The 12,353-nt window shown below is 32.2% G+C and overlaps 2 protein-coding genes across 6 annotated transcripts; both read right to left on the reverse strand.

Annotated features, from left to right (window-relative positions):
- Positions 1 to 152: 152 nt before the first annotated feature.
- On the reverse strand, positions 153 to 3,334 carry LOC122319236. Of its 5 annotated transcripts, none has more exons than XM_043137210.1 (5): positions 3,186 to 3,334; positions 2,721 to 2,739; positions 2,086 to 2,629; positions 792 to 1,004; positions 153 to 431 (listed from the first exon to the last, which is right to left on the reverse strand). In XM_043137210.1, the coding sequence occupies exons 1-4, from the start codon at positions 3,290 to 3,292 to the stop codon at positions 946 to 948; spliced, it is 729 nt and encodes a 242-aa protein (XP_042993144.1). In that variant the 5' UTR covers positions 3,293 to 3,334; the 3' UTR covers positions 153 to 431; positions 792 to 945. The 5 variants fall into 5 exon arrangements, with proteins under 5 accessions (XP_042993144.1, XP_042993146.1, XP_042993143.1 ...); XM_043137212.1 differs by lacking the exon at positions 3,186 to 3,334 and adding an exon at positions 1,444 to 1,511 and having other exon boundaries at positions 2,721 to 3,179; XM_043137209.1 differs by lacking the exon at positions 3,186 to 3,334 and having other exon boundaries at positions 153 to 399; positions 2,721 to 3,179.
- A 7,797-nt stretch (positions 3,335 to 11,131) lies between these two features.
- Positions 11,132 to 12,078, reverse strand: LOC122318101 (transcription factor bHLH149-like). Its single transcript, XM_043135240.1, has 2 exons — positions 11,938 to 12,078; positions 11,132 to 11,834 (listed from the first exon to the last, which is right to left on the reverse strand). The coding sequence occupies exon 2, from the start codon at positions 11,811 to 11,813 to the stop codon at positions 11,229 to 11,231; it is 585 nt and encodes a 194-aa protein (XP_042991174.1). The 5' UTR covers positions 11,814 to 11,834; positions 11,938 to 12,078; the 3' UTR covers positions 11,132 to 11,228.
- Between the last annotated feature and the right edge of the window lie 275 nt (positions 12,079 to 12,353).

A 12,353-nucleotide genomic window follows, 5' to 3' on the forward strand; every position in this document is an offset into this window, starting at 1 on the left:
CCAATAAAAGATCACCAAATAATTATAAGTATATCACATCTTCCGTAGTGGAATAAAAGTAAGATATTAATATAGTGCATAGAATTTTTCTTTTCAAAATAACAAATTTAAATGTTGATAAATTATATTTCATCAACAGCGTAGGATAGGAGTGGAATGGGAACCTACCATATAGCATTATATATATAGTATATGATAATATTACACTCAGTTATCATAAACGCAATGGGAAGAAATTTCTCGAGGTCTAGCCACATGACATCAGATATTCCACCAAAAACTGAAACAATGTTCTGCCAGGCTGTGGTCAAATTCCTTGTGAATCCAGCTCTTAGTGCTTTGTGCCCTGTGAGATGATAACCGTGGCCAGTTTGGATAATCGAGGCCAATTTCATGTATCTGCAAATCAGGATTCAGAGTTCCAACCTACCCTGCAGGAAAGGCCTCCACATGCATATGTTAGAGACTGACATATAATAGAAGCATACATTGTGGAACGCAAGATTTAGCAGGAACCAAAAAATGCAACGTCTAGATTTTTCTGCAGCTGTACAAAATTTCGCTTCAAAAACCAACAAAATTTGACAATTTTTCTACAAGTCTACAACTGAAGAAAAATGGCTGTAAAAAAATTTTAACTTTCTAACTGGCGGTAATGCCTTTGGAGACCTGATCCGAGGATGACTTACATACCAACTGGAGAATTCTTAAAAACAGACAAGTTACCTACACTACTTGCAGAAAACAAGAACCAAACACCAGCTTATGTAACTAGGCATAAGATTGCTTACCCAAAATGCAGGTAGTACTTGCACAGACATCTTTGCACATTGAAAGTTGTAATGCATACAGGGCAACATACTTGGGAAACCTAGAATCGGGTCCATTGGTTCCCTTGCAGAAGGATGCTGAAGTACTCAACTTGAATCTCACCACCAATTGCCATCATTGCACACTTAGGAAATTTGTGGAGACTAACCTTTGAACGCTTCTAAAGCAAACATCTGAAAATATCTCAAGTTACAAATGAGCTTGCCTACAGAATTGGTCATTCAAGGATAGAGACAGAAAGATAAATAGATAAACAGATGGATAGATAGACAGATACACAACCAGAGAGAGAGAGAGAGAGAGAGCATGGATGTGAAGTCAGTGTTCTTATATATTTCCTTGGTTGGTAAATCCCATTATGTCGTCTACAATCACACAAATGTATAAAAGAGCGGTACTTTGAAGCTACATAACAAAGAATTACGAACATTTGCACAAGTCCTAGCAAAAAAAGGAACTAGAAACGAGTAGCATTGATATTTATCAATTCAGGACGGGTTGCTTTTCTGAGATATCATCCAATATGGAATAAAATTGTAATATGGATTGCAAAGCCAAACCAAAACAATAACAGCGGAGAGAAAGGACAAAAGGGTCAAAAAGCAGATATACATGAATGTACTTGGTACCAAGTGAAGACTAACACGTCTAGATACATCACACACGAGACCCCAAGATACCTGAAAGTTGAAAAAAAAAAGAGGCACATTATGATTCCTAAATGAAGAGCAACTATAGATATGGAAATGCAAGCAAAAACAAAACAAAAAAATTATAAGGGGTAATTTGGCCTAATATACATAGCTTCATTTTCATCACAATTCCCTTGTTATAGAAATTTGATAGGATTAATCTTTGCAATGTAAGCACTTCAGTGGTAGAATAGTTTTTCAATTTTTCGTTTTTAAAAAAGCTTTTTACATGCCTATTCTCGAATCTAAGGATATTATCCTATAATTAACATACTCAGCAATATTGGAATTAAAAGCAAAAGCAAACTTGAACAGGAACAAAATAAAAGATATCACGAGTGCATGTTTAATTTGCTATCGATGACTTCCATAAAACTACAAAGTCGTCGGCTTTGAAAAGTATCATAAAAATGCTATTAGTAGTGCTGATTCATTGATAACCCTTTAGTATGATGAGATGAGTTTGCGAAGAAAAAAAAGGAAAGAAATATTTAAGTAACCAATCAGTGACAACATAATGCAATCTCCAAAGTGGTAACCACGATTAGTAGGACAAAAGTACCTTGGAAGATTATGACAAAGCAGAAGAGTGTGGTGATGACCAGCGCAATAAGGTTAGCATTTGACGATGATGCTTTACCTGCTCTCCTTTTCTTTATTTCCTTCCTTCTTTCAATCCTTGCACGCCTCAATCTTGCAAGCTCATAAATTTCTCTGACCAACTTCATATCTGCTACATCCAATGACGGACTATTAGGAGGACGAGGCGGTTTGGGAGGCTTCTTAAAGCTCCTAATTCTCCTTTTCTCTTTTGCCATTTTCATCTCCACCATACCCGCTGTCTTCCCCTCCACGTCACCAGACTGTAAAACATTGTTGCTCGAACCCAACCCATCAATATCCCTCCCTGATCCGCCAAAACCATTACATCCACTCCTCGGACTACCCAACATTTTCTTTGCATTCTTACCAACCACATCCAAATCTTCAATTCCATCATCTTCGCTTGTTTTCTCACCACTTTCCAAATCAACCATTGAATCACTTTCCTCTGAATAACCATGATCCATTACATAAACAGTTCCTTTCACTTTCCCTCCAACTGTCTAATCTCAATAACCCAAATGTTTACACCAAATCAGTCCTTTTTAACATTAAAAATCAAAACTTTCACAAGAAGATGGGAAAAACCGCAACCTTTTCAGCTAATCCAATACTGCGATCAAATAAAAGCCCATAATTCAAGAGCTCATGATCTTGCAACCAATAAAAAAAAATGGAAGTTATACCCAGGAAAAAAATCAAAAAAAACTTGAATAAAATTACTAAACACATATATATTAAAAAAAATACAAAACAACCACATTGTAAGAACCGGAAGGCTCCGTTTGGTCGCAGAGAAAATGTAAAAAATAACTTCGGGATTGGACGAGGAAATAAAGAGCCGTACTTATTACATGAGCCATAAACGGTTAAATTGAATTAGCTAGCATGGGTTTTTTCATTTTGAGGTTAGGTCAACAAGCAAACGAAAAAAGGACTCATAAGATTAAAATTTCCTCGGTAATGTTTTTCGTTGGTTTTCTCCGCAACCAAACAAAATGTGAAATCAGAAGCAAAAAAATAAAGAGACAACGATCATCGTCGATTCGTAGAACGTACCGTTTGTTGTTAGGAAGAAATGAAACGCAAGGGATAGAAATGGACAGATTATATCCGGAAGTATTGGCCAACAGTGACAAAGTTTCTCTGGTTAATATTTTTACCATTTCGGAGTATGTCTGAAAATTTTCCTACAAAATAGTGTTCAGCTTCTTCGAGCCGCGCAAACGTTAAAAAAACATTAACATAATAGTAAAAGTTTAAAATGTTGATCATCATCCAAAGCTAGTGGTAGTGGTAGGCCCGCTGGTAGCAAACGTTTTAAAATCTTAATTAAATAATTTAGATTTAGATAATGATACTCTTATATTTTATTATTATTATTTTATTACCTAATTTTTTTATTTTAATTTAAATTAAAAATCTGAAAATATGAATTTTTTATGTAATTTAAAAAAAATAAATTCAATCAATCAATATAATTATATAAATCTTAGGCTTCTAACTTTCTCCATAAATAGAACATTCTAATAATTTCATATGATCATTACCATTTTTTCATAGGGTGGTGATAGTGTGTCATCTAATTTTGACCATTGAATGTGTCTATTAGTATAAATTTTATTTTATTTTTTTCTTTTTTTCTTTTTTATAATTTTTTAACATATTTAAATATTTTTAAAAATAAAAAAAATATACCAATACATTAAAAATCATTGTCTTACTTATTAATTAAATAAAAAAATTTAAATATATAAATGGCCAAAATGAAAGCGCAAACTCATAAAACATGCTAGTATTTTCCTTTTTCATATCTTATTAGTGCGTTGTTAACCCTATAAAAATGTCTTTAACACGAAGGCTGGTAAATCGCTCTAAAATTTAAAGACATAAATAAAAAGAAAATAGACACAAAAAATAGAGAAATATTTTAAATATAAAGGAATTATATAAAAATGAATTCATAAATTGACATAATTTGATGCAATATGTCAAATTGTAAAATTATTTTTAATATAAAATAAATCTGACGAGTCATATAAATTCATATTAATTTATAAATTTATTTATATATAAATATGTAACAATTGATCAAAAAGTTATAATTGAAAAGAATTTTATTATTTACAAGCTTCATATACTATATATTATACAATTTTTTATTTTTTTAAATTATTTAGTTTTATTCTTTTTAAAATAATTAAATTTTTCTATTAATTATTCATATATTATATATTTGAGAAGATAAAAAAATAATAAGAAGAATGATATAGTGTATTAGAGACTTGGGTTCTACTTAACCACTGAGAATTTTCAGATAAAAATTTTGAATTTTAAAATTAAATATTAAAATATTATATTTTAATATTATTATTATATTAGGATTTAAAAAAGTTAAGAAAAAATTAAATTATTTATTATATTTTATATGAAAATTTGAAAAAATTTATAATAATAAAATAAAAAATTTATATTTAAAATAAAAATTTCTTAGGAGCAAACGCGACGTTAGAGTTATAAATAGAAGTTTTCTAATTGACGCTAGGGAACCGAAACTATCCAGACAAGAAAGAATCAGGTGTCATTTTCGAGGCCACAGAGCAACCACGTACGTGTTTGATAGAGCAACCACGTACGTGTTTGATCTTTGGGTCAAACTTTATGTTTGTCACAAGACAGACTGACAAAGGAAATAATTAATATTATTATTTACACACAAAAATTAAAAAAATTATTAAAAAAAAAAAACCTAATTTTAGAGAGGAGATTGGGGAGATAATGAATGGTGCCGTGCCTGCCACGTGGGGTGCATTCAATTATTTAATTTAATTTATGGCACCACATGACCACCACGCACAATGTTGTCAATCGGTGAGACTACCTGTCCAAAAGCCTGATTCGACACGCATTTCTTGTCTCTAACTCTATCAGGGGGGCCAGCCCAAAACGTTGGTATGTGACCTTTCACTTCTGGGGCGGTTGTCCTTGGACTTTGTCACTTGGATAACTCAAAACTTCTCTCTCTCTCGTTGTCGTTTTGTGCCTTTGGATGCAACTTGGGTGTCAAATTGATGGTCAAAATACACATGTAATCTGAGTGTTTTCCAAAAGTAATCACGTCAAGTGGTTAAATACGACTTATCCCCAAACCTAAGCCTAGCTAGGCCTTAAACCCTCAATGTACTTAATATAGAATCCCCAAGTTTCTGATGATAAAAGTACTCCGATGATTATGTTTATTGTATATATTATTGGGAGAGGACTAATTCCCAATTTTCACAAATAAAATTGAGAATATTGCAGAAAATATATATATATATATAAATTTATGCGTGGACTTGATAAAAATAGTGACACGCCATTCGGTGTAAAAGCAATGATGGTACCATGTGGTGACAATTTGTCAGCTTCAAAATTATACTCAGAAGTTGACATGTGGCCCACAGGACTAGCCCTCGTGTCGGAATTCAGTCGGAAAAGTGGGTGTAAAAACAAACCATTTTTGAGACCCCCCTTCATCCCAATTTTGGAGGTTTATAAACTTAAAAGATCAGAAGGAAGCAAGTGGAAATGCATGCTTGTGGTGTCCTCATAATAGAATAATTTAAAAGAACACAAATTTAGGGTTAGTTTGGATTCTTAGATAAAATTAGATAATTTTATATAAAAATTGAATAAAATATTATTATTATTTTAAAATTAAAAAAAATTAAATTATTTATTATATTTTATATGAGATTTTAAAAAAATTATAATAATGAGATGAGATGAGATATTTTCTGAATCCAAACGAGGTCTTAAATTTGAATTTACAAGCAAACAATTAAAAGGAAGATTTAAAATATAATCAAGAATGGAGGAAAATCAATATGCTTGGAATTAAATGTGTCATGCATGGGTATATTTATAGCTAGAAGCTCCAAAAACAATGTGCCATGCATTCATGCATTAGAGAATTGAAGGGAGAGACATAAATGATCAATTACCACATCCACGTGAGGCTTTTAATTAATGGTTCACCTAATATTCAGAAATTTTTTTATGCTGTTTTCAACAAGTAGCTAGCTAGCTATACAGGTATATACACTAATTTCCTCACAACATAAATGCACTTGAATATGCTATATGTCAATATTAATTGTCACGCATGCATGGCTCATGAAAAGTCATAGTGCTAAATATCGTACCTTAGTTACTTGTCCTAGCTAGCTCAAATTAACGTATTAGCTATATATATATATAGAGAGAGAGAGAGAGAGAGAGAGAGAGAGATGGATGCATGTGAAAGCCACCCAACCCTACAAACTTATAAAGTCATAAGGATTTTAATTCCTACTCTACTACAGGAGCTATCAGTTATTCAAACGAGAGAGAGAGAGAGAGAGAGAGAGAGAGAGAGTGTGTGTGTTTGTTAAATGAAATGAAGAAAAGGCACATGGATGCATGTGAGTTATTATGGTGCATAAAGATCAAAGGGAAGAAATGAAGAAAAGCAATTAAGCAACACAGACATGAATGACTAATGAGGTTTTCTGGACAGACAAAAGCATTCAATAAAAACAACACATGCATTTAATTTTTCATGTGGTCCTAATTAATTTCGATTCACTCAGCCTAGCTCGCTCTCATTTCCGGTCTTGATCCAAAAACTGACAGCTAGACAGTCTCTGTTCGATCGCCCTAAAAGCTTGGAAAAATAAATTAGTATCCCATCCTGTCGTCCTTGAGTCTCGGCGCGCCTCCTCACCGTTTTTCACTCTACGATGGCTGGGCAGCTTTCATGCCCCTCCGGCGGGAAGTTTTATCCATGCATGAAATAATGTCTAACATATATATTAATATCTTTTACTAAAATTATAATTATTTCCATAAATTTTATATATTAATATTTTAGACATCAAAACTTCGGGTTTTCAAAAAAGTTTTTTTTTTTTTCTTTTTAAATTATTGTTTGGAGCTAAAGAAATTTTAGTTTCTAGATAGAGGGTCGAGGGGGCCATCGCCCTGTCTGGCCTCCACGTGATTCCACGGCTGGTCCCCAAAATGCCTTGTCCTTGACCACAATGTTTGTTCTCGGAACAATGTAGATGAATGCACATTGTGTAAAAGGAAAAACAAAATCGTAATATTCTTATAATTAATGACTCACTCAAGATTTTTCATACTCACATGCAAGCCATTGCTTGGAAGAGGGGTGGGGTTGAGGGTCGTCAGAGCAGTACTTGAGATTGTAGGGCATGCATGCATGTTCAGGCACATGAGGTGGTGAGTCAGCTTGTCCTCGTTAACAAATATGTAATGTTAGATACAGTCGTGGAATCTGTAAGTACTATACAATTCTTTTAAAAATGTGGGATCTATTATTTAATTTTTTTTTTCATGTAATATTCAAAAAGATTACGTAATGCTTATGCATTATACGATTACAAATATCATTTTTGTTTCCAAATTTACTAAAGAAGATTTGATTACTCTCAATTCTCACCTCTCACCTTCATGACTTCCTTCCCAGCCTTTTCTCGCATTAAAAAACCAAAAAAGGAAAATACTAAAATTCTAGAAAATATATATATATATATACACATATATAAATGAGTGTTACAAAATACTATAATTTGTATTCTTAAAATGTTATGTTTTAAAAAGGTGCATCTTAACTACGGTAAGTTATAACATATAGCATGTTGCTATAATTTTTCGTATGGTCAAATCGTACGTGGAGGTGCTCCTTCTTTAAAACAAGAATGTGGTCCTGTTTTGGAAGACACTTCAATGACTAAATCAACCAATTATGTACATGAAGAAAAATTTTTAAACCAGATATAGAGATGTAGAATGATTCAATTACCTCATTTTAAGAAGAGTATACATTTTAATAGGATTTCTAGAGTTTGTAGATATTTTTCAAGTGTCCAGCTTGAAGCCATTTAGGTCCGGTTTAGATGCTTAGATAAGATGATACAAACTATTTCATATGAGCTGTACTTCATCTTTCATCTGTCTGTCCAAACAGAAGAATACAAAATTTTATCCCATCTCTTATTTTTCAACTATAGCTACAGTAATACTATAGGCCTACAAAACTAATACTACAGTTGATCTACTACAAAGTTTCATCTGCTGCTACAGTGTTGCTACAGTGTTACTACAGTAATGACAACTACCATATTTTTAATTTATATAATTATCTATTATAATTTTTTATTTTATTAAAATATTATAAAATATAGTATAATAAATAGGTCATAATTAAAATAATTTCGTTTAACAAAAAATTGCGTTCATATTTGAGAATATTGAAATAATCACGACCAACTATAAAAAATATATTTTGAAAAAGTTAAAATATTTACAAGTTTTTAAATTAATAATAGATATTACTTATTTTTAATATATTCATAATATTTTTCACCCAATAATTTTAAATAATTAGTGGGATCCATCACTTTATAAAATTTTTAAACAATTAAAAATATCTCGTCTCATGTGTGAGACTAACATTATTCCTTTGAAAATAGCCCGAAAATACAATTCTTACATCAATATCTTGAGGAGATCATATTTGTTTGCCAAAAGACAGATTTGTCCCCCAAATCTTTGTTACCTCCCAAATAGGGAAATGAACAAAAATGGACATTTGAAGTTGAAAGCAAATATGTACATGCATGGTAACTGACTTTGTTAGGGAGAAATTGACAATGAATTCTTTATCTTTATATGTAAAATTATATATTTTGAAGATTGATTTTGAATATAAAGAAAAATTTCTATATTAGATTATGTATTTTTTGATCAAATAATAATAAAATAATAAAGATGTTGAACCCAAGGTTTCAAGTTTCATGTGATTATAAATCTACACATGAATTTTGATGATAACAAATAAATTCAAAGAATAAAGGAGTTTCAAACTCAAGTTGTCCACACAATGGAGTCAAACACATCAAAGAACCAAGCATGAACAATAAAGAAACAAGTTCGCATTAAAGTCATAGAGTAATGTTGTAAATCTCTTAAAATTTAAAATTAGGATTAATGTTCAAAATTAATATTTTATCATAAAGCATTAAAATACATTTTCCACATGTGCATGAATTTTTTTGAAAATTAAATTTGAAAATTTTGAAAGATAATTGATTGTCATCTTTTACATGTGCATGCCTTGATTAAAGGGTTAAATTTTGAAAATATTAAAGATGATTGATTGTCATCTTTCACATGTGCATGTTTTATTTGAATATTTTCAAAAGTGATTGATGCTTTTTTAGACTTATACAAAATGTAGATGATTTTGTTTGAATTTTTTGAAAAGTAAAGTGTACTCCTTTTGTCATATACAAAAAGTAAAAGATTAGGTTTGAAGTTTTTGAAAAAGAAAGTGTGCTCCTTTTGTCATATGCAAAAAGTAAAAGATTAAATTTGAATTTTTGAAAATGAAAGTGTGCTCCTTTTGTCATATGCCAAAAGTAAAAGATTATGTTTGATTTTTTTGAAAAAGTGAATGATGTTGTCTTTGACATGTGAATCTTTTTAAATTTGAATATGAAGTCTCATATGCCTATAAATAGATCATTTGAGAGTTTCACATTTACAATACCAAGAACATACAACATTCATTCAAAGCTTTCATTCTCTCTTCTCTAAGCATTGAGCCTTAATCCTTGTTCATTTTGAGAGATATAGTTTGCGCTGTATTGTTCTTATTTCATTCATTGATGAGTATTTTCTGATAACCTACCCATTATCAGTTCTTGTATTAGAAAAAGGGTATGTATAACCCTTATGCGTGTAGAAAGTATTCTACACGGGGAATAGTTGAATCACCACGTGTAAGGTGATTGCAAGTGTAGAGTGTGTTCTACATGGATCCTTTGTAGCGATGTTGTTCAAAGGTGTAATAGGTTTCTATCTCTACCTGAAAGATGTTGAATAGTGAATTTGAGAATTCTCAAGGGGTAGCTTGAGGCGAGGACATAGGCAGTGGAGCCGAATCTCGTTAACATACTGAGTTTGCTTCTCTCTTACCCTTACTCTTTTACCATTACTATTTATATTTATTGTTATTTCATATTTTGTTTATATTTTATATTATATATTTGATTTATAATTGTTATTTTTTTAATACAACTCAATTCACTCCCCTCTTGTGTTAGTCATCTGGGCAACAAAAGAGAGAAGAGAAAAGAAAAAGAGAGAGAGAAAAGAGAGAGTTGGGAAGAGAGAGAAAAAATAATAAAATAATATTTGAAGAAGAAAAATGATATCTTTAAATATGAATAATCACTGTTTATAGTTATTTAAAATTATAAAAATAGATAAACTAATGTAAGTGATTTTAAGGCAAGTTTATTCAAATTTGAAAATAAAAATAAAGATGAGTAAACTATTACTAATACTCTTTTATAATGGTTCAAACAATAATCATTAAAATATATTTAAAATAATAGATACTTTCATACTAATTGATCAACTTTGACATCAATAACATGTTTAATTTTTAATTAGATTTTCCCAAAGAAAGGATTGTGTTTAATACCTTGTTCTTATCTTAAAAAATCACTATAATTATAAAGTAATTTTATAAAAATAAATTTATTAAAATTATTTCTTATAAAATTATTTTGTGACTAAAGTATTTTTTTAATTTTATAATATTATTTAGATTTGACAATTGACCTTTATGATTTGGGATTTTCAAACGAAAATCCAAAGAAAAAGAAAACAGAAATACTGCTTATTATCTAAAATTCAATCAAGCTCCATCATTCATGGTGATGTGTGTGGTACCACATGATATATGATACATCACCATGTGTAATTAGAGATGACAGATAGAATTTTTTAAGAGTTTAAAATGAAGAAGAGTATCAGACCAAAAAATTAAAAAAAGGCTCATCAGCAGGCGATATCTGTTCGAAGAGAACCAAATTGGGTAGCATCTCCAATTCAATCAGACAAAGAATAAACTAAGATGGTGGAGATCGAGGAAGGCAGAGACGGCAATGTACACTGTAAAATACATGACTATATTAATCCATAAAACAATATTTAAATGGGAAAAAAATTCAAAAAAGAACACCTGGCCTATGTAAAGCCAAGGTCTTACGAGTTGGAGGTCGAGCCGAGCCGATCGACCGGTGGACCGGTGACGAGCTCGGTCAGAGCAGTCATGGCTCGGACCTGCATCTCCAAAGCTGCAATGTAATCGGTGGCTTCTTCCAGAAGGTTCGGGAATGAGACCTTCCGGCAACCGGGAACCAAACGGCTCAGAAGCCCTGCTTTTCTTTGCAGAGTCGGTGAAAATCTCTTCTTCTCCAGCCTCTTCGGCCGGCTACAGCCGGTCACCTTCGCCCTCTTATGCTTCATGTTGTTGGCGAGTCTCAACCTGAGTTGGCTAGCCAGAATCGCCCGGCTCCACCGAGTCCTACCCTTGGCAGCGACGGCCAGGACCCGGTCCGCAGCTTCCCGTATTTCACGGAAGCTGGATACCTTATCCGCTGTCGAGGGATTCCGGCGGACAAGCCGGAGAGCATCGACAAGCTTGGTGGAGTAGATCCTCTGCTCAGATTCGGATCTCCAGCTGGTTTCGGATCTCGAATTCGGATCTCTCAGCTCGTACCCGGTTTTCCACAGCTTCTTCCGCTTCGACTCTTCTTCAAATTTTAAGTAGGAGATCAAAGACGCCATGGAAAGCAATCCAACAGCAACCTTCGATGGATCACCAAATTAAAAACGAGAAAATATGACTTTAGAAACAAACTTCAAGAACCTGCCTTGCAATGTATGTATATATGTATGAATAATATAATACCTTCGAGGAGGAAGACCGCAACGAGGAGAATGAATGAATATCAAGGTTGTGTGAGAGTGAGAGGAAAATACGTAGTTTTGGAGATTTTAGCTCGAGAGAGAGAGAGATGGGCAGGAGTGGAGGGGGAGGGGAGACTTTATAGAGCAATCACGGGGAGGGGAGGGTAGCCACGCGGACTCGCTCTTTAATCACATGGCCTTTTGGCCCGTTGAAGAATTTTGATTTAAGAAATGGAATTAAGAAAATTAGTTGTTTTTTAGGAACGAATTATTTGGTGGAATAATATATTTTTGGCCCTTTTATTTATTTTTCACTTTAACAATAACTATTAGTGAAAATAAAAAGAGAGTTACCAAATTTATGATATGGTTAAGTTTGGATAACTTAATGATATTCAGGATTGTTTAGATTTAAAA

The sequence above is a fragment of the Carya illinoinensis genome, chromosome 8, assembly GCF_018687715.1.
Source record: "Carya illinoinensis cultivar Pawnee chromosome 8, C.illinoinensisPawnee_v1, whole genome shotgun sequence".
Taxonomy (NCBI): domain Eukaryota; kingdom Viridiplantae; phylum Streptophyta; class Magnoliopsida; order Fagales; family Juglandaceae; genus Carya; species Carya illinoinensis.